General features: G+C 38.2%; 1 protein-coding gene across 3 annotated transcripts in view; it reads left to right on the top strand.

The window, feature by feature from the left end:
• The window catches only part of FSHR (follicle stimulating hormone receptor), a 174595-nt gene that overhangs the window by 70009 nt on the left and 81048 nt on the right, over positions 1-23538 (top strand). For all 3 annotated transcript variants that reach the window (XM_045445999.1, XM_045445998.1, XM_045445997.1), the window contains exon 2: positions 9086-9157. In XM_045445999.1, the coding sequence (XP_045301955.1) occupies positions 9086-9157 (72 nt within the window). The remainder of the gene's footprint in view (positions 1-9085; positions 9158-23538) is intronic.

Below are 23538 nucleotides of genomic sequence, written 5' to 3'. Positions count from 1 at the left end.
ATAAATGATGCTTTGGATATGGCCTGGTGAAAATTTCAATCTTGAAAAATTATGAAATATTTTAAGTATGAAGTGTAGAGAATAATATAATCAACACTCATAAAACACCCAACCCAGCTTTGCTTAATCTTAACTTTTGGTCATAACTGTTCAGATGGTTTTTAAAAATACAAAATATTTTAGATATGGCTGTGTCCCGGTCCTTTTTTCACAGAAGAAATAATACTTTGCTTATTTAGGTGTTGATCATTCTCAAATTTTCCTTTTGATAAATATATATGCATCTCTAAGCATGTTTTACAATATAGGTTTTATTATTCAGGAAAGGACAGAGGCAAACAGATCAGGAGACAACTGATCTTGAAAAGATACACTGTTATACTCACAGACCCCACACTATGTAGGGGCACATAGGGAAGCACCAGGAGGCAGAGGGAGCTGGGTCAGGGGAAATATGGCAAGAGCCTTTATTGTGGCTTCCATGGGAAGGAACTGATGAAACAGCGTAAGCAGGTTTAGGATCATCTGGTTTAAATAAAATTCCAAGGACTCTGGGGTGTAGGGCTGCCATGGAATGATTAGGGCAAGAGAATAGACTGTAAGGGGGCCTTGGGGAAGGTGGTTGGCCCTATTGACTCTGAATTAGTTGGTTTGTATATAAAAGCACACTCACAGGCCGCTTGTTTGCCATCTGGAGGAATTAGCTAGAGCTGGTAGGAGTACGCCCTCCAGAGTCATCAAAACTCCAAGATATCCAAAACTCAAAAATACAGAATAAAAAGATATGATTTATTTGCAACAATATGCTATTTTGCAGGGTAGCCTTTATAAAAATCATATTCTATACATACTGCATGTATATGGCACTGGCTTTTTCCTTCAATATTATGCTTTAGAGATTTCTTCAGATTGTTGCATGCAGCTCTAGTCAGTTCATTTCTTTCCATTGCTTTATAACTTGGCTTTATAATTGACTGTGGTTCAATATATAACAGTTTATTAATATTTATTCATGCTCTTGTTCATGACCATTCATTTCTGATTTTTTACTATCATAAATTATGTTGCAGTAATTAATCTTTTACCTGTCTCCGGGTACACATGTAGCAGAAAGACATGGAATAGCTAAGTTCAAAGACATTTGTATCTTTGAATTTAACACATATTGCCCATGGCTACTGAAAGTACTCCTAGCAAATTACCCTTCCATCAAGAGTGTAGAAAATGCCCTATTTTTCCATGGCCTCTCCAGCAGTATTATTGTGAGGTTTTCCTTTTGATGTTTGCCAATATGATGATGTATAATGGTATCTAATTATTGTTTAAATTTCCATTTTCCTGACTGCTAATGAAGTTGAGCATCTTTTAATATGTTTACTGGTTGTTTGCATTTCCTCTTATAAAAGTTTCCTGTTTATATTTTGCCAATTTTTCTACTGCGCTGTATTTTTATTATTTTGTAAAGTTCTTTATATTCTGGATGCTAACACTTCGTTAGTTGTATGTATTGCAGATATCTTTCCCCAGTCCACAGCTTATCTTCTCATTCGTTTATGTATCTGTTTAACAGAAATTTTAAGTTAATATAGTCCAGGGTATCAACTTTTTGATTTTGGTGTACAGTTTTCTGTGTTATATTTAAAAGTTTTAGGAGTTTTAAACCTTTGATTTTTCCCATTTAGATCTTTAGTAAGCCTGGAACTGAGACGTTAGTATGGTAATGTTATCTTTTTCTACAAGCATAGTTTCAGCATCTCTGGTTGATTATTTCACATTTTCCTCCACTGATTTTTAATGTTACTCTGTCATTTGCCATTTCCTTTTGTTTATCATCTATTTTTGTAATCTTTATTCTCTTCCACTGCCCTAACTTCTTAATCCCTGTCAATACCACAGCATTTTAATCACATTTAATTTCTAAAATTTATATTGCCTGGAATGTCAATTCCCCCAATCTTGTTTTACATCTTCATAATTGTTCTGGCTATACTCTGAATGTTCTTCCATATGAATATTAATCACCTGGTCTAAGTTCCATTCACATATACCAAAAAAAAAAAAAAAAAAGGAAAAAGAAAAAAGAAAGAAAAGAAAACAAAAGAAAAGGCTATTGTGCCTCAGATGTGTCATATGCTTAATTTATATACTAATGTAGATTAAAACCAATACCTTCACGGGGTACTTGGGTGACTCAGTTGGCTGGGCATCCAACTTCGGCTTAGGTCATGATCTCATGGTCCATGGGTTCGAGCCCAAATCCGGCTCTGTGCTGACAGCTCAGAACCTGGAGCCTGCTTCGGATTCTGTGTCTCCCTCTCTCTCTGCCCCTCCCCCACTCATGCTGTCTGTCAGTCTCTCTTTCTCTCTCAAAAATAAACATTAAAAATTTTAAAATAAATAAATAAACATTTAAAAAATTAAAAAAAAAAAAAACAATACCTTCACAATGTTGAGAACTTCCCATGTAAAACTGAGGCATTTCTGTTTGTCCGGGGTTTGTTTTTCAAAAGGTTTTCCAGTTAAGTATTTGATTATTCTCCATACAACCCTAAACATTTTTTTTTCTTATATTTCTTTTATTGAATAAGTTTTATGGCTATTATAATTGATACACTTTAAGATAATCTAAGAATGCAAATTATTTTGTGCACTAATTATACAGCCAGTTACCTTGCTAGACTTTCTCATTAGTTCTACTCCTAACCTCTTAAAGGAGAGTTATTTGTGCAGACAATAATGTTACCTATAGATGAGAGTTTTTCATCGATAATACTGATTTTTTTTTCTTCTTCTCTTAACTGTCTAGGCTAGTACATCTAACACAGTACTGAATGGATGAGGTAATGGTAAACATCCTTGTCTCATTCCTAATTTTAAAAAGAATATATCTAATACTTCACAATTGTGATATTTATCGTAGTGTTTGATAGATTTTTATTCCTTACAGTTTAAGAATATTCCTCCTTTTCCTTGTTTGTCAAAAAGTTTTATCATGAATGAAATTTTTTATTAAATATATTTTCTATGCCTATTAAGAAAATCATGTGGTTTTTCTCTTTTAATTTCTCAATGTGGAAGTTTTACCAGCATTTTCTAATATTTAACAACCCTTGAATTCTAGGACAAACTCAAACTGGCAACATTATTTATTTAGCCTCTATTGAGAACATATTGCTATTATACTATTTCAGATTTTTCCATTTACATTAATAAGTGAGATTGGCCTAATCTTTCTACTCTTTTATTGTCCCTGTCTGATGTTATTACTGATGTTATACAAGCCACACAAAATGGGTTTGAGAACATTCCCTCTTTTCTTGGTCCCTGGAATAGTTTGTATAAGATTGAGATTTTCTATTATTCTAAAAAGGCATAATTTACTTCTAAAATGATATGATACTGGGGCATAAGGGTGGCTCAGTCAGTTAAGAGTCCGACTCTTGATTTCAGCTCAGGTGATCATCTCACCGTTTGTGGTATCAAGCCCCTTGTTGGGCTCTGCGCTGACAGTGCAGAGCCTGCTTGGGAGTCTTTCCCTCTCCCTCTTTCCATGTCCCTCCCCTGCTCTCTCTCTTATTCAATCAATCAATCAACAAATAAATAAAATCATATCATGTTAACCTTGTTTTGGGGTGGATGGGTTTTAAACTACAAACCCAATTTATTAACAGTTTTAGATTCATTCAGTTTTTCTATATCTTCATTAATCAATTTTGGTAAGTATATATCTCAAGGAAAATTATCCATATTGCCTGATTTTTTTTTAATTTAATGCTTTGAAATTGTTCCTAGGGCTCTCTAATTTAAATCCTGCTTCTCTGAAGGAAACCACCAACAAAATGAAAAGGCAACAAACAAGTTTTTTTGTTTTGGTATGTGTGGATGGAAATTGTTGATTCACTATGTTGGACACCTGAAACTAATGCAGCATTGTGTCAGTTATACCTCAAAAAACAAACAAACAACAACAAAAACAAAACTAATGTCTTTACCTAGGTGCCATTTTTCATAACTCTCATTGTTTTTTTGTTGTTGTTGTTGCTTTCGTTTGTTTTTTTTTTTCCCTTGGTTGAAGTGGACAGATTTTTTTTTATTCTATTGATCTTTCTAAAAAATTAGCTTTTGAGTTTATTGATCTTCTCCATTATAATCTTTAATTTCTACTCTATTATTTTTTTCTATTCTCTTTAGGTTTCTTCTCTCAAGTCAAAGTTAAATTTTGAAATGTGTTTTAAAGTTAATCTCTTAGGTTCTCACTTACCTTATCTCTATAATGAAAACTTAGGGGCTCAGTTGGTTCAGTGTCTGAGTCTTGATTTCAGCTCAGGTCATCATCTCAAGGTTTATGAGTTCAAGCCCTGCATCAGGCTCTGCTCTATGAGAAACTCTCATAGAGCAGAGCCTGCTTGGGATTCTGTCTTCCTATGTGTCTGTCTGTCTGTCTGTCTCTCTCTCTCTCTCTCTCTCTCTCTCTCTCAAAACAAATAAACATTACATTTAAAAAATCATAAGTAAATAAATATGAAAATTCATCAAAAATAATGCCTTTACCAGTACTCCTGATTTAAAGGAAATCTCAACAAAACTTCATTAATTAGAGCTAGATCAGTAAAATCATAATCAATCAATTATCACAAAGTTGCTGGTTAAAACAGACCTGTAAGAAGGGTTTGCAACTTTAAGTGACTAATGTTTTCATTCAACAAACATTCAGATAAATGTACTTTTCTCTAACAATCATTTTTAGTGGTAAAGTTAAGTCAAAGTCCTTGAAACTATTCTGATAAACCTTTCAATATTCTAAGAAAACTCCTTACTCATGTTAGCAATAAACTTATGAAGAAAATCTTTTAATTTTCTAAATATTTTTTCATGCTTATTTTTGAGAGAGAGAGAGAGAGAGAGAGAGAGAAAGAGAGAGAGACAGAAGGGCAGAGAAAGAGGCAGATACATAATCCAAACCAACTCCAGACTCTGAGCTGTCAGCACAGAGCCCTATGCCGGGCTCAGACTCACTAACAGTGAGATCATGACCTGAGCCAGTCGGACACTTAACCGAATGAGCCACCCAGGAGCCCTGAAACTTAATCTTTTATAATGAAACAAGTTAGTATAGGTTAAACTGTATCTATACATCAAGTTTTAATGTCTGGCTGAGTGTTTATCTTCACAAAATACCTCTATCTCAACAGTCCCTCATTTTCCCAACTGTCTTATGAAATGACTTTTGAGTTTGTACTGTAAGTTCTACCCAGAAATGCAATAAAGAACTACCGACTTTATAGTTTTCTGTTTCCACTGTTCTGTTGTTGCTTTGTTTATTCACTGTGTTGAAATGTAGCTTGTGAAATTTCATCTTTTTTATTTCCATTTTGGGTAAAATAATTTAAAGCCCTTAACTTCTCTGTACATGGCAGCTTAGCTGCATCCCTGAAGTTTCATGTTGTATTTTCATTACAGCTCAATTCCAAATAATTCCTAATTATTATGTAATTTCTTCTGTGACCCATGTGCGACTTAAAAGAGTGGGGTTTTGTTTTGATTTAGTTTTTACTTTCTAGATGTTTGTACATGTGTTGTTGGAGGGAGGCTGTTAATTATTATCTCTTTTAACTAATTTCTAAGTAATTTAAATGCACCACATCAAAGACAATTATTTGTTCTATACCAATTGCTTTGTGACCTAATTCTTGGTCAATATTTTTTTCATTGTTCTTTGTTGAATAGGTGAGTTTTCCAACCATTATGAAAACCCACCTATTCAATAAGGAACACTGATTTCTCTGTTCACTATTCCTTCTTGTTTTTGTGCCTTCCTACCAGATTATACTTTATTTCTCTAAAGGAATTCCTTTGCTGAAATTTCATTAATGACTAACTAAATTTGTCTAAAATATCTTTATTTCATCCTCACATTTGAATGTTTATTTCTGGGTATAGGATTCTAACCAGGCAGTATTTTCTCTAATTATGAAGATATTTTTACAAAGTTTGCTGATTATTTTTATTTGAAGATAATAGGTCTATTTCTGTTTTTATTTAAAATAGTTTTTCTTTTGACTCCACAGTTTTAATTCAGAGGTATCTGGAAGTAGATTTATTTTTGTTTTCCTTCCTAGGACTTGAGGTTTCAAAATCTGAGATTTAGGTCTTTTATAAATTATGGAAATTTCCAGATGTTAATTCATTAAAAATTGCCTGTCTCCCATTTTCTGCCCCTTTTATTTTCTAGAATGCATGAGACAGTTAAATAGACAGCACAGAGAAATAAATCTTTACGTTTCATCTTGTATATCTCATCTCACACGACATCTTAGCATCAAAACACAAGTCCTTCACTACCAAGTCCAGAAACTGACCTCCTCCCTGAATAGTTTGGCTTCAATTTATCCTTTTAGAATTCTGTTTGCATTCACCACTCAGGGTTCCATTTGGTCTTCAGTTGTTTTACTTTGGGCCCCTGGGGATTTCTCATACTTTCTTATAAGCACAACTATGCAATTAAAGCAATATTTATTATGATTTATAGAAGACTTCTGGACAATTTTAGTGAAAATATCTTCAAGTTATCTAGTTCATAACATTTCGGTAAATGGAAGTCAAGACTGTGTCTTTAAAAAAAGGCTTTAATTAGGTTAATAGGTTGGAAACATTTAGGCATAAGTGTTTATAGAAAACTTGTATGCTACTAGGGTTGAATCAAAAAGCACTATCTAGTTGACTTAGTATTTGCTTTTTCAAGTTTGTTTTCATCATTCTTCTGTCTTGTGATAATAGGAACAAAAGAGTGATAGAAACAAAAGGGACTTGTCTATGTTACTTAAGACAAAATGAGTGCAAACCACAAGAGACTCTTAAATACTGAGAACAAACTGAGGGTTGATGGGAGGTGGAGGAGAGGGGAAAATGGTTGATGGGCATTGAGGAGGGCACCTGTTGGGATGAGCACTGGGTGTTGTATGGAAACCAACTTGACAATAAATTATATATAATAAATGAATAAATACATGTAAAAATATTTTTTAAAAAGATTAAATGAGTACCTTAACTTTGATTCTTTTCAGATGGGAGTTCTAGAAGTTGACAGTCTCCCAGGTACATAGTCCTTAATCTTAATTTATATCTCTTTTTATTTACATGGGTTTAGTATGACCTGATGGTTTTGAAGTCCAGGCTCAAATTCACCCACCTCTTCCAATCTTCCTTTTATGTATTTATGTACTTTAGGATCTTTCTCACTTCAATATTTGCATAACATTTATAGTTATTACATCAACTGTATCCCACAACTGTTTTCTGGTATTCCAACATTTCTGGCTTTACCTTTCCACATATACAAACTCCTCCAAAGCAAAAACGGCACTTAAGATTCTCTCTCATGCTTTCTCCCCATAGAGCTGGTGCACCTGACAGCCAAAGGCAAGTAAACAAAGTTAAAGTAAAATATCGTTTGCCGGGATAATTTCATCTGCAATAGGAGTTTCACTAACACCAATAAGTAATAAGAGAATGAAGTAATACAGGTTTGCAAAACTATCCAACTCCTCAGTGCTTATTTCATTCCTGCTGAAACACCGCCTTGTGGAAGGAAAGATTCGGGGAGGAGTGGGGGAAAGTACCTACTAATCAGTTACAAAGCAAGAGAAAGCCAGAGGAAGGAATAGTATTCTTGTCACAGAGATTCCAAAAGGGTCACTTATAATTCCACTCTCAAGCCTAGAACTCTCAGACTGATTAATAGCCATTCAAGATAAAATTTGAGTACTTGCCACATACCAGACACTGTTTGAGGGCATTCGGTAGACAGTAGTAGACAAATCATACAAAAATTCCTGCCTTCACTGAGTCTGTATTCTAGTTATAGGCTAGAGATAAATACATATGTGAATACGTAAATAAATAAATAAATAAATATAATGTACAAAATGTCAGAAGTGTTGTGAAGAAAACTCTGAGCAGGAAAGAGAGCCAGGGGCAAAGTAGGGGAGGTTGTCATTTTAAATAGGGTGGTTAGAAAAAGCATCACTAAACAAGTGACATTTGAGCAAACAGCAGACTGGAGGCGGTGGCCATGAGGATATCTGAGAGAGGAGCGCTGCCCGGAGCGCGGAGAATTACAAATGCAGAAACACAGGCAAGAAGGAACCTGGCATGTCCAAGAACTAGCAAGAGAGTACTGTGAAAAGAACAAGAGAAGCAAAGGGGAAAACTGTCAAAATGGAGAGTACAGGGTCTGTGGAAACGGAGAGCAGGGAAATCCATACATCACTGTATACAATGTGGGTTTTTTCCTGGAGGAGATGAGGAGCCACTGGAACAAACTTTGTGGAAGAGGGAAACAAATATTTCAAGTAGAAGAAAATGGCAAAAACTGAAGGTGGCTGACGTTGAGAGTAGAGTTTTTTTGATGAAATAAATTATGGCATATTTGTATACTGATGGGCAGGACTCAGTAGAGAAGCAAACATAGGTGAATAAAATGTACCCAAGAAAGGGGGAAATTACTGTGTGGTTACCTCAACAAGAAGAGAGGAGAGGAGATCTGATGTGGATTGGAGGCACTATTCTCAGCCAGGTCCAGAGTCCTGGTCACCCATGGTAACAGGAGGGAAGGCAGGGTATGGCTTCAGGTGCAGATGGCTTAGTGGCTACAAGCCATGTGAGAGCATGAAGTTCTCTTCTATTAGGTTCATCTTCTCTTTGAATTAGGAAGCAAGGTCAGCTAAGAATGGCAAGGGAAGAGGTTTTGGGGATTGGACTAGAGAAAGAAAAGAGGCCTCACACAAGCTATGGGAGGGCAACATGGAGTACTGATGATGAAAGTGTTCATATTCCAGCTCTGCCATGTATCAGCCAAGTGACCCTGGGCAAATCTACAAACCTCATTAAACCTGTTCCCTCTTAATGCAAAATGGGCATCACTGCTTTGTGGGGAGGATGAAGAGAGATCATGTGAAAGCAATTGCAACTACTACTAAATGACAAGCACTTAGTATATGTTGGCTGTTGGCTGATACTACACATTAGGCAATTACTTATCAGTGAATGGATAGGTTGTGATATTTTATGTCTACTCTCTTTTCAGGAGGTTTGTCCTCACCAAACTTCGAGTCATCCCAAAAGGAGCATTCTTGGGATTTGGGGACCTGGAGAAAATGTACGTACCTAACAGTGCTGTGTGTGAGTGCCTCAAATAGGCTGTGGTCAGCAGCCTCACATCACATCCAGTGTGATGCTCTGTGCCTAGAAGCCAGAAAACTTTCTGCACCTCCTCCTATTTTATTTCCTAATAGTGAGGGACCTTTCAGAGTATGGTTAATGAAAAGAGCATAAGGTCAATCTAAGCAGTCCTCACTTTTTCTTCTACAGGGCATTGCTCCAAAGTACCTGTGAGTGGAGTTTTTATAAACCAAACTGATTTTCTCTGCTGATACCTATTCTTTCTCAGGGATGTTGTCTATTATTTCTGAATAATTTTTAATTGACAACAGGGCCTAACATTTGTGTTCAAGATTCTCTAGACTTCTCTTTTCCAAGCCATGCTGACAAGTGGTAATTGATGTATCAACATTTACAAGCATCAGAAAAGTTTATAGCACTGAAGATTTCCTTTGAAAGGAGAAGACTCCTTTGCTAATGCAAGCATTAACTCCTTACTGAGCTAGTTTAATGTAGTTGTATCCCCAATCAGGCTTTTCTCAAAATTAGGCACATCAAAAATAAATAAACGTTAAAAAAAAAATTAGGCACAGTATTAAAAAGCAGAATAAATTCTGCCATGTTTAAAGTAACCCACTCTTAATTTGAGAAACTTAACAGAAGACCTTGGGGGAAAAGGAGGGGAAAAATAGTTTCAAACAGAGAGGGAGGCAAACTGCAGGTTGAGGGGGGTGGCAGAGGAGAGGGGGAAATTGGTGATGGGCATTGAGGAGGGCACTTGTTGGGATGAGCACTGGATGCTGTATATAATCGATTAATCATGGGAATCTACTCATGAAGCCAAGAGCACACTGGATACACTCTATGTTAGCTAACTTGACAATAAATTATGTTTAAAAAAATTTTTAATAAAGTAACCCACTATTCCTTTGAAGGCTCTTGACCCCATCTCCCAGGTCTCTAGGGCCAGGAAAATGTGTTCTTCACCAGAGCAGCAGCCAGAACTCAGGACTTTAATACCAGTGAATACAGCAAAAGAAAGATGGATTACACAGAAAGGAATGATTTTTTCATCATAAGAAAGCAACCCCTCAGGTTACATGCTTTTCTCCTTCTTAAAGCCATTCAATTTTTCCTCTTGGTTCTTTCACCCCATTTAAGAATACTTGCTGAGGTCTGAAGAAGAAAGAAATCCATTAATAAAGGAAACACAGAGCAGAGAGAGTGGGAATATGTCTCAGCAATTACACCACCTGCTTAGAGGAAGGTGCTCAGAATCCTGGGCTTGAGGGCTAGCTTTGATATAAACTTACTGTGCAATCTTGATTAAATCACTGTATCTCTTGGTATCTTGGTTTCCCTATCTGTGGGTTAAGTAAGGAGTTTTTCTCAAAGGAGATGATGGCTCCTGTGAACTCTAATTCCTAAGTGTAAGGACCCCCAGTTGGATGACAGCCTGGTTTAAATCCTGCAATCTTGGGATGCCTGGATGGCTCAGTTGGTTAAGCGTCCAACTTCAGCTCAAGTCACCATCTCACGGTCCATGGGTTCTAGCCCTGCGTCGGGCTCTGTGCTGACAGCTCAGAGCCTGGAGTTGCTTCAGATTATGTGTCTCCCTCTCTCTCTGCCCCTCCCCCACTCATGCTCTATCTTAAAAATAAATAAACATTAAAAAATGTTTTTAAAATAAAACCTGCAGTCTTCAGGGTTTACCTTCTTGAGGATATTCAACACTCACAGGAATTGAGAGATAGGGCACTCAATGGAGCAGAGCTCACCGAGGAAAACAGGGAAGCAATAGAGCTGGGGAGCTCTCTGCTCAAGGTATATTCCTACATGGGTTAGCTGTTGCCCTGCTTAGAACTGACATGTACTAGATGACTAGACTATTAGATACACCTCATCCCCAAGAAGCCCTATAATTGCATAGAAATTGTTCTAAAGACAGGAATATCAGATATCAAAAATAATCCACCTTAATCAAATTCAATCCAGCAGGTGTGACTGACCCTCATTGGGTGTTCAGCATCAGACAGGACATTCCAGTAGTGATATAAATCGTTAAGCTGAGCTGACACAGCAATAATCCCAGAGATAGGGCAGCTAGCTTAAAACCTCAACTTCCTCAAACCTCAAACACAGCTTGTGCATTTCGACCTCATGACTTTATTCATCAGCCTATACTGACACAGCGAGATACCTAAAATAAAATTAAAGTGATCTCATTTTTTTCAACACTTTGTATGTCCTAAGGCTTCAAAAACATTTCTTAGTAGAAGGCTTGTCACCAAACTGAACCCTGAACAGACTGTGCCCTTCAGTCTCTACGCTCCTTTCTTCCGTTGTCTCACCTTCTATTCTTGGTCAGTGATGGCTTCTTATCTCCTTTCCCGATCTATCCCCAGTATTTCTATTCACCTGGTTTTTAGCCAGTTTCATGAACTTAGTAAGTATCAGCTTCCTCCTCAATATTTCTTTCTCCATGAATCATAAAATCCCTTTCATTCATTCTGCACATGTAGCCAAGTTTCACCTTCTTTTGCTAAAAAGAAGGAAGGAAAAACTTTCTGTATAAATCCTGCCTTCCCTCCCTGCTACCTTCCCCTCTCTCTGGTCACCCCCACACTTGTGAAAGAACAGTTGCATTCACTACCCCCCTGCCCTTTCCTTTCACTCACTCTTTAGCCAGCCCTCTTGCTATTTGGCCACAAATTCTCTAACACCATGTAATCACTCTATGAGAGTTCCCAACAATGATGGACCTGCCAGATCTCTTGACTTCTACTTTGTCTTCCTAGCACTTATCTGCAGCTTTTGACGTCACTGACTATTCACACCCTTCTTTACAATACTCATTCCCCTTTTAATTTCAGTGACAACACACCCTCCTGTGTACTCTCCTAATGTCCCAGACTACTCCACTGACAGTTCTTTCCATCTTTCTTACTCCTCGGCTGCCCTTCAAAAATTCAGATATTCCAGAGCTCCATTATTGGCCATTTTCTTTCTCATATTATACTCACAATCCCCAATCATTATTCACCAAATGATGTCTTACTATCAGGGCTCCAAAACCTTCTTCCATAACACCCATCTCTCTTTTGAAAGATAATTCTTGTTTTCAAATGGAAAGATTCCTAAACATCTATACCTCATTAAACTGCAAGTGCCTCAAATTTAATACATCCAGACTAGTTCATGATCTGTATCTTTAAATTTCTTATCTTCTCATATTGCCCAGTGAAGAACATTACCATCTGCTCAAACTCCCATGCAGGAAAATTCAGTATCCCTTGACTTTCCCTTAAACCCAGGTCCTTTTCCAGTCCTATTGACTCTTTCTCAAAAATATTCCTGGAAACCAGCCCTTCTCTCCCTCCAGCTATTATATCCAAAGTCTCATTAACACTTACATAGCCTGTTACATGAGGCTGCTATGCCCATCCCAGGTCTGATCTCCCCAGCTCCCTGCTGCCAGACCCACACTGCTCAAACTCTCTTACAGAAGAAACTGGAGGGACTCTCATTGCCATAGGCTTTAGTCTTAAGTGGCACAAAAATCAAAGCCCTTTCTATTTCCATCATATGCACTGTTTATCCCACATTTTTGCCAGGCAGGAACGTGTGCCGTTTCCCATTTCATTACCAGACATCCCATTACTTACATAAAACAAGATAGCTAGTTCTTTGGATGGTGCCTGGCACATAGAGGGATCAAAAAGTAGTTGCAAGGAGGGGCACATGGGCGGTTCAGTCAGTTAAGCATTTGAGACTCTTGGTTTCAGCTCAGGTCATGATCTCACAGTTCATAAGATTGAGCCCCACGTTGGGCTCTGTACTAACAGCAGGGAGCCTGCTTGGGATTCTCTCTCTCCCTCTCCCCCAGTTGCACTCTCTCCAAATAAATAAACATTTTCTTAAAAAGTTGCTGGTGAATTAATTAACAAAATGCACTTTCACACTGGTCTTATGTAGATTCTGTCCCTCTGCCTAAAATTTCACTCGAAATTTGAATAGAAATCCTGCTGATCCTCCAGTGTCCAGATTAAATGTCTACTCCTCTGTACAGCCTTTCCAGAATGCTCTCAGTACTTCCAAACCATAATCTTGTGTCCACCATACCAAGAGCACTATTATCAGATTGTATTCAGAATTCACAGTTTTTCTAGATCTCTTGATTGATCTTTAAGGGCAAGGTCAGAGTGTAACTTTGTATTAAAGTACAACACCAAGTTCTGTTTTTATCTCCTTGCTATACCTCTCATCTGTCCACTTATCTCCTCCAACTACCATCAGCTTTCCCAAATGACTCCAAGAGTTTTCACGCATGCTGCCCTGTCCTCCAGCATGCTCTGCACTCACCCTCATCCATTCTCTAAGTGGCAACCACAGTGATATTATCTAAATTCCCATCTAATTATGTCCACTTCCACATCTGTCCTGCCACATACACACACCATGCCTTACCATTGCTCTTCACATTTAAAAAGAAAAAAGATCTCTCACACTCTCTCCTTTTATCAGTTCATAAAACGTACCATGTTATCTGCCTACCATGAACCTTGCTTAGTGCAGCTCATCCCGACTAGAACATCATTTCCACTTTGCACTCTTTTTTTTTTTTTTTTCAACGTTTATTTATTTTTGGGACAGAGAGAGACAGAGCATGAACGGGGGAGGGGCAGAGAGAGAGGGAGACACAGAATCGGAAACAGGCTCCAGGCTCCGAGCCATCAGCCCAGAGCCTGACGCGGGGCTCGAACTCCCAGACCGCGAGATCGTGACCTGGCTGAAGTCGAACGCTTAACCGACTGCGCCACCCAGGCGCCCCCACTTTGCACTCTTAATTTGGTCAGTTCCTACCCATCCTTCAGATTCCCATGCCAGAGTCACTCACCTAGAAAAGCCCTCCCTGACCTCTCCAATTAGGAAAAAACCATTACTATATACATTCTCCTACCACCACTAGACTCTTTGAGCTGACTTTCATTTTAACAATTTTATACTTATTTTATGGGATAATTTAATTTCTAACTCCCCTACCGGACTGTCAAAGGACATGATTGTTTTATTCAGTACTGGATCCTTGGTGCCTTGCACAATAAATAACTGATAAATGCATGAATAAAAATGAAGAAATATAATAGTTGGGAAGACAAGATATCCAGATATCAAAATATTAAATAATATGAGTGATAGTGATAACTAATGTAGAAGTAGATAGGCATACAAACACTGGTTGAGAATCTACTATGATCTAGGCATTTATATAGTTACAGTTTAAAATGTAACTCAGGACAAAAATGCACAAGATAATATGTTCTAAGTAAGTGATACAACCATTGTATTTGTTAGGACACTTTCTACTGTGAGAGGCCAAAGAAAATAAACCTCAAATAGGCTTAAGGAAAGGAAGGAAATTTAATGGCTCATTTAACATGATGGTCAGAGAGGACGAATAGCTTTAGCAAACATTCTATTCAGGTTTCATGTCCTTAGGACTTAGCCTCCCTCTCTCAGGTCTCCCTTCCACTATGTTAGCTTAAGTCCTTAGTCCCACCCTGGTGGCAACATGCCAGCAGCAATCCTGTTTGCACATTTCTTGGGTTCTATTCAGAAGGAAAGATTTGACCTTTTTTTCTCAATCTCATAAAAGTCTTAAGATTTGTATAATTCATTTAGATCACACAATCATTCTTGGACCAACCACTACAACTAAGGGAAGGTGATACTCAAACTGGCTGTGGCCTGGGTAATGGATTCCATTCTCAGATTTGAAAACACCCATCCCAACCACATGCACTTGGAGTGGGTGAGGGAGAGTCACAAACAAAACCTGAGGCCACTGCTGGGGAAAAAAGGGTGGGGGGTGGAGACTAAGTGCTGGTGGCTGCAAACTACTCACATCTTAAAATTAGTCCTGTTCTCAAACCCAAGAGAGGTTTCTGTGGCCTGGGTGGTTGAGGATTTGATAAGTTTGGTTCTTTCCCCTGCCTCCTGTTAGAATGACTTAAAGAATCTAGTAATTTTTCCCAACCCATGCTGATGATTCTTCTTTTATTAACCCAGCTTAACCTAGCCCCTCTGCTTTTATAAGGAGTCAAACAGATAAGGAGTCTTTCTGGTAGAAGGCAAGCTTCTCCCTGGAAATGAAATGATCACTCTACACATTGTAGCTTTACTCAGCATCACTATCTCAAACCTTCCTACTCTTTGGGACTAGCTGGGGGAAAAGAAACCATTAAACTCTCTGCAATGTGAAGTGGCTTTGCAAAGTGCACTGTAAACTGTTTACATTGTCTTTAATTACTTCAGAGCCATATGTCAGCTTGGTATAAAGTGTGAAGATTACACTGAATAGGGTGGGGGGAGTAGGTGACAAGGTGGTGATTTATGGTAACCAGAAAAATTATGTATGGAAATGAGTGCAATTTAAAAACACATCTACGTGCTATTATAACACTGGAGGGGGAAGAAAAGCCAGTTTATAACAAAATATCTTTGAAAATAGGAGCATGATGAATATGTAAATGAGACCAATCAACATCAGCTGAGATATGGTATATGCAGATGAGACGGCAATGAGCCAAAATGTGAAATAGCTCCCAAGCCATAAATATGAACCATATAAAATTCATTTGAAATATTCATGATAACATAAGGACAAAAAATATAATCAAGTGATTTATTTACATTTAAAAATGAGAACGCTAGTCTAACACCCCAGCCTCCACCCCTAGATCACTGGGGAAAGAAAAGTTAACAGAGGGACTTCTAGAAGAAATTTATTAAATGAGAACCAATGCAAGAACACTAAAAAAAGTTGAGGACCCTTCAAATTCTCAGTTCTTTGCACTTACTCAAGCACAGATAAAAGGAAAGGAAACAAATCAGGTAATCAAAACTGTATTGCTAGAAATTTGGGCTCCAATCTGCTTTGCCTCCCTGAGCACCTGCTTGTTGGATAATGTAGGTCCATTACCACCCCATCTTTCTATGTTTCCAAGTTAATAGGCAAAGGAGTCTTGAGTCTCACTTGCTGAAATAAAGCAAAAGGGGGTAGGCTGAAGATGCAACAGGCTGCTGATTAACAACTAGAGGCCAGTGTTGGAGCAATTAGATCCTTGAATGGGAAGACAGGATATGAATCCTTGGGCATACAAAGGATAATGAGGCTCAGCGGTTCTCATCTCAGGCAGTGCTTTAGAATGCCCTGGGTTTTTTTTTTTTTTTGTTTAAATAATCCACAGGACTATCATTTCTAGGCATTTTTCATCTGTCTGGGGTGGGGCCAAGCACTGATCATGTTTTAATACCCCTTTGATGATTCTAATGCACATCCACTGTTGGAGCCCCTGAGGTGGATGATTATTTAGGCCTGAATCCCATTTGTAGAAAGAATATTCACAAATGTAGGTAGTACGTGTACGTATGGTGTGGCTGGAGAACAAATAAAAGGAGGGTGGTAGGAGAATAGGTCAAAGAAGAAGCTGGGGTGAGATCATAGAGCACCTCAGAGATCATGGGGACAAGTCTGAGTGTCATAGTTAATCATGGGGACTAAATGGGTTATTTTGAACAACCAGGTGAATAATTTGATTTGCATTTGTTAAAGATAACTCACACACAGATTTTTGTTAGTATTTCATTAAGGATTTTTGTCTATATTTGTAGAGCTATTAGTCTAGATGGCATTGTCAGGTTGTGGAGCAACTAGAACTCTCATACACACCTGCTGAGGATGTAAAATGGTACAACCTCTTTGGAAAATAGTTTGGCGGTATCTTATAATGTATTTACCCAAGAGAAATGAAAACATATGTCTACCCAAAGACTTGTTGAAGAATGTTTGTAACAGATTTATTCATAATAGCTCAAAACCACAAACAACCCAGTACTCGTCACCAGGCCAGAAGGTAAACAAATTATGTTTTACCCATGTGACAGAATACTACCCCAAAATAAAAAGGAATAAACTGCTAATACAACAACATGAATGAATCTCAAAAGCATTATACCAAGTAAGAAAGCCAAACACAGAAAAATATACTCCATATAATTCTATTTAGATCAAACTCCTAAAAAAAAAAATCTACTCTGGTGCCAAAAAGCAGATCAGTAGTTGCATAGGGCCAAGTGTGATAACTGGAGAATGTCTTGGAAGGGGAACAAGGAACTTTCTAGGCTGACAGAGATGTTCTATATCTTGATTGTGGTGGTTGTTAGAAAATATATCCATTTGTAAAATCTTTAACAGTTAAAATGAGTACATATTAATTGTCAAATTATACTTAAGTAAAGTTGATTTTTTAAAAACAATTAGTACCTATTTGGAGCCAGTTTTAAACACCACATCTCAGTTAATCTGCACTTTATAGACAGGGATCTAACATTCAGCAAGGTTAAGCAACTAACCAGCATCAGAGGATCCTTCAGTGATTAAGCTAGGATTGAATCCAAGGTAGTCTGGTCCTTTCTGCTACAAAAAGCTTCCTTTTTATTGGCATCCACCATTTTCCAGAATTATTCTACTAAAATAAAGCAGTGACCAACAGAAGGATCATGGCTGTGAAAGCTTCCTTCAGTATCATTTATAATTAGAAAAGAGGATTTCTATACCTAAGCACTTGGAACTTCCATAAACCAGAACCTAAAATCATTTTCTGGGGGAACAGTCTTAGAAAGGAGTAAACCTCTTCTTGCAACATTTTTTGCCTTCCACTTCCAGTGTGCCAACTCATTTCTGGGTAAAGCTCTTGCTGAGACTGGCCTAAATCCAAGGGTTTACAAACTGTGCTGCCTGTTAAGTTGCAAATTAACTTAGTCAGCAGTTGGGAAATGTACAATTAGGCCAATTAAGTTGTCATTATTGACCCAGGTCAAACATGAGTTAGTGTCTAGAAGGTGAAAGTCCTTGTCTCATCTCCTGTTCTCCATAAATATTCTGAAAGTATTTTTTTTTTTATTTATTGCTTCAACCAAGAATACAAGAAGCTGTTTTCTTCTCACATTTTGGGTTGATGTGGTTTTAGTGTTCCCATTAAGTCCCCTTATTTCAACTGTTTCTAGGTAAGTCCTTAAAATAAACTTTACAATATCTAATGGCTGCCCAGCTCAAAAAGAGAATAATTTATTAGCTTCACACTTATGTATTTAGGTTTTAACGCATTTTGGTTTTGTTTTGATTTCTTTTTAAGAAAATATTTTTAATGTTTATTTTCATTTGTGAGAGAGAGAGAGAGAGAGCTAGCATGCACTTGAGCAGGGAAGGGGGAGAGAGAGAGAGAGAGAGAGAGGGAGACACAGAATCCTAACTCCAAGATAGGGACCTGAGGCGAAGTGGACACTTAACCAACTGAGCCACCCAGGCACCCTTGCTTTGATTTCTTTTTATGTGATGGGGGGATGGAAGAGGGGAAGTGTAATAGGGGAGGCAGAATTCCTGAGATATAGTGATCTTATGGATTCCCCCCAACCGTGTATTCATTTTAACTCTCCACATCTTAGTCCCTTTATGCTTTATTCATAAAAATAGTATAGGGATTCCTTGCTGGAAGGGATTACAAGTAAGGGAATACTGGAAGAATACAGGTGAAAGCCCCACTGTTTACTCTGCTTGGGCTGCTATAATAAAATACCAGACTGGGTGGCTTAAATAACATTTATATCTCACAGTTCTGGAAGCTAGAAGTCCAAGATCAAAGTACCAGTATGGCCAGTTCTGGTGAGAACCCACTTCCTGGCTTATAGACAACTGCCTTCTCACTGTATCCCCACATGGCCAAGAGCACTGGTCTCTCTATCCCATTATAGGGGCACCAACCCCATCAGAAAAGCTCCACTCCCAAGACCTCATGCAATTTCTTCCCAAAGTCCCCACCTCCAAACACCACCACAGTGGGGACTGGGGCTTCAATATATACATTTGGGTTGGGGATGGAGAGAAAAAGACACAAACATTTAGTCCATAGCACCAACTGTGAACTAGCAAGCATATAGTAATAAAGATGTGTATTATAGATGCTCTTTTGCTTGGGAAGGCACAGATATGCTGTCATTTACATACTCCATCTCTAGGATCCTCCACCCACTTGACACTCCAGGACTTATGGTCCTGGCAACCTCCACTTGGCAGCTTTCATTCAGCAGCTAAGACTTCCAGGTACCAAGATTTAACAGAGGTTACTAAAACAAGGCTTCTCTGGCTTACCATCAAATGTAATTTTCTTCTATTCTCTAATCAACAGCCAAGCAATATCATCTTCTCTATCTTTCAAGACTTCTGCTTCAGCCATGTTTCTCCTTCTGACCTTTCTTGACAAGCCAAGTTGTGGAGGGACTTTCAAATGTGTTATATTTGTCAGTGCTCACAGATACACCCGAAAATGAACAAGACTTTTTTTTTTCTCTCTGCCAGTAACTTAATGTTTGTCTCTACTTGGAGAAGATACAATTAAGGCAGCATAATACTCAAGTTAAAAATAGCCTCCTGGCTCTACCCTGGAGACTCTTGGTAGGTTTTTTTTTAATAGAATGGTATTAAAATAAAAAGATGCAATCTAAATGTAAGCTCCAATCGATGCACAAACTACTTATTTTTATTTCCTCATTTAGCCCATGCCCATCACAACCACATCCATCTGGACTGTTTATGACTTAATAAGATGCTTTAAACAGTAAAAGACTCAAATAGAATATGGACCCACTTGCCTGCCCACCCCTTCTCCCCCCCTACCCCCCAGCAAATAAACTACCTGAATCTCACACTTCATAAACCTCTCCTTTGGTACTCGGCTCCACCCTGGCCAGACTACATAGAAATCAAATGATCAGAGATGTGTTTTTATAGTTCAGAGCATTCCAGAAGTTAAACAGGCAGAGAGAAAGAACATAAGAGGGAAAAAATGCCAGAGGAGCCTAAATGAATAAAGTGGAAGTTAACCACCCCAGTGGGTCTGAGATTCTGAGAGAGTCTGGGCAGAGAGATAGCAATTGTTGATGCCAAGTGTTTTATAAACATGTAATTTGCACTTGGATGTGAACGTGCTTTGAAAAGTTAAAAGTGCATACAAATGCAAGGTATGAATAACAAAGAGAGAACATTTGCTCTGCTTCCCATTCCTGGAGCTCAGCTCAACAACACAATGACTACTGATCTTGCCTTTCCCTCTTCTCATATTCTTTCAAAGCACCAAGCACACGGCTGGGCACACTAGAAGGAAAACAGAAGGCAACGTCTGTGAATTTGGCATCTCTAACTCTTGGATTCTTTCCCAGCCTTTCAGAACCTTTCCCCCAAATAAGATCTCAATATTTTTTTAATCTTTTTCTTTATTCTTCTTCTTCAGTTAAGAAGTACTGCCAGTAAAATTCTAAGGAGTTAATGAATAGGATTCTCCAAGACAATTTGCCTTTTTGAAAAGACATGAAGTAGGCAATACCTATTTCAGAGGATTGAATCGTTAATGGTGAGATTTTAGTCAATGTGGTACATGTGCTTATGAAGATTTGCTTTAATACATGAAAAATTTTATCTAAAGTGGCTTACCTGTTTGGACCGCAAAGTCCATGTGTACATGAACTGAAATTTGAAAGAAGAATGAGTTTCCTGTATCAGACTGACATTAATGCTTTCAAGATTCCGTCTATTGAGGACAGGCTCCCTCACTGACTGACCAGATGGAAAACTTAAACTGTTTTTTCTTTTCCTTAAGGGAATGTTAAAAATTGAGGTGCCAGTCTTCATGTATTTGTTTCAAGTATGCTCTCTTATACCTTCCCTTATATTGTCTTCCCTACTTCTCTTCATATGTACATCTAACTTCTCAGTCCAACCAAGTCAGATACTTAAGATGGCACTTTTCATTTAGTAAAGCAGACATTTGCTTTGGGGAAAAAGGGATGGTGGCTTACTGTCGCACCAAGTTCCATAAGCCAAAAATCCTGGATAGAGAAAAAGTTCCAAACTAACTTCAAGGAGATGAGACCAAATCAGAGATCAGTGGTTGGACATTTTTAAAGGGAAGAGATTAATAGACTTCAGTCAAGTACTCAAGACATGTGCAGGCTGATGGATGACACCAGCTAATCCATCAAGTGATTTATCAGGATTCACAGAGTAAATGATTGTGAATTCCATCACTCCCTAAACACCTGTGAGGATGAGGCTTGTAGAGCTAATGAGCTTCCTCAATCTGGGACACCTACATCTGACTAGTATAGGTGCTGTTGTGTTTGTGTTTATTCTGTTCTATTTATGAGCAACTCAGAGAAACCAAGCAAACTCTGAGAAGCATAATACATCCATCAGTCAATAATTCCACAAATTCTTCTTGAGCAACAATATATTTGTTAATTAGATGAGGGAGTGTTTTGATGAAGCTTATTGGCTTCACTACTAGATGTTCTGTGCAATCAAGATGAAGATACACAGCCCCTGCTCTCGAGGAGTTCCCATAGTGCTCAACAACAATAGCTGTCATTTGTTGAGTCATTATTTTACCATAAATTTAAATAAGCATTTTACATACATTATCTTATTTATTTATCATCTTAGTTTTACAGTAAGGATATTGAAGCCAAGAAGTGATGAGACTTGCCCAACATCACACATCTAGCAACTTGCAGAGCTGTGATTTGAACCCAGGCATTCTGACTCCAATGCTCACAGAGTAATCTATTCTTCTGTAATATCTATGAATCCAACAAGGGTACCCCAGATTATACATGATACAGGAGGATCATAATCTTTCTAAGGGAGAAGAGCAGGACATACACAAATTCACAGAGTTCTTATTTATTTAATTGTAATAGTAGTAGTTTGAATATCTTTGCAGTTGTTACCTATTTTCTAATTTCAAAATGCCTCATCTAGGGGCGCCTGGGTGGCGCAGTCGGTTAAGCGTCCGACTTCAGCCAGGTCCCGATCTCGCGGTCCGTGAGTTCGAGCCCCGCGTCAGGCTCTGGGCTGATGGCTCAGAGCCTGGAGCCTGTTTCCGATTCTGTGTCTCCCTCTCTCTCTGCCCCTCCCCCGTTCATGCTCTGTCTCTCTCTGTCTCAAAAATAAATAAACGTTAAAAAAAAAAAAATTAAAAAAAAAAATGCCTCATCTATATATTAGCTCATTTAATCTCTCATACCAACCCTTCAGGGGCAACTGGGGCAAGTATTTGAGCCCATATCACAGGAGAGAAAATAAAGTTCAGAGAAGTTTGGTGACTGGCCTAAGATCAACAGCAACAAAGTGATGGAGGGGAGATTCCTCCCATGCCACATTACATGCATTTTCTCCACATAACGCTTTACTTTTTGCAATGCTGCCTCTCCTTTACTACATCTAGGGTGCCTGGGTGGCTCAGTTGGTTAAGCATATGACTCTTGATTTTGGCTCAGGTCATGATCTCATGGTTCAGGAATTCAAGCCTCACATCAGGTTCTATGGTGACAACGAGGAGCCTGTTTGGGATTCTCTGTCTCTGTCGCTCTCTGCCCCTCCCCCACTCACTCGATATCTCTCTCTCTCAAAAATAAATAAAAAATAAACGTTAAGGGGGTGCCTGGGTGGCTCAGTCAGTTGAGCGTTTGGCTTTGGCTCAGGTCATGATCTCATGGTTTGTGAGTTCGTGCCCCACGTTGCGCTCTGTGCTGACAGCTCAGAGCCCGGAACCTGTTTCGGATTCTGTGTCTCCCTCTCTTTCTGCTCCTCCCCTGATCATGCTCTGTCTCTCTCTCTCAAAAATAAATACACATTAAAAAATAAAAAAATAAAAATAAACGTTAAAAAAGAGAGAGAAATTACATCTTGAGAGCCTTATGGTCACTTCAATACAGGTCAGTAAGAATGTCCAAGTCAGAAGAAAAAAGTAACATTTTATTTCTCCAAATACATAACCTTCATATGCAGGTGTTTCTGCTCAGTGTTTTCATGCTTCCCACTCAGTCCTGAGCACTTGGCAGTGGTAAAGAAGGATGCCCTAGAAGTGGACAGATATTTGATCCAAGTAGTAAAAACCCAAGTGCAAAACTGGCCTTTTCCATGCCAAAGAATCAATGTGTTATTAAAAACTGGCCCAAGCTATCTCATCAAAACATTATTTTTAATGGCAATTTTCTTTCTAAATCAACACCATTTATAGACTTGTTTTCTTCCTGGTTTTGTGTATTTCTCTCTGCCTCTCCTTGGAATTAACATTCTAGTAACATATAGACTCAACCATAACTTCTTAGCTAAGATAAAGGATTTTATCTCCGCAAGAGAGAATTTTTCTTTTAACTAAATGTAATGAGCATTTCATGAGCCCCTGCTAAGTGTCTCCTACACCACAGCATCTCAGATATTAACGTGCACACATCACTTGGGGATCTAACATGAAGAGTCTG

The sequence above is a fragment of the Leopardus geoffroyi genome, chromosome A3 (assembly GCF_018350155.1).
Source record: "Leopardus geoffroyi isolate Oge1 chromosome A3, O.geoffroyi_Oge1_pat1.0, whole genome shotgun sequence".
NCBI classification, from domain to species: Eukaryota; Metazoa; Chordata; class Mammalia; order Carnivora; family Felidae; genus Leopardus; species Leopardus geoffroyi.
This window is presented reverse-complemented; position numbering and strand designations above follow the sequence as displayed.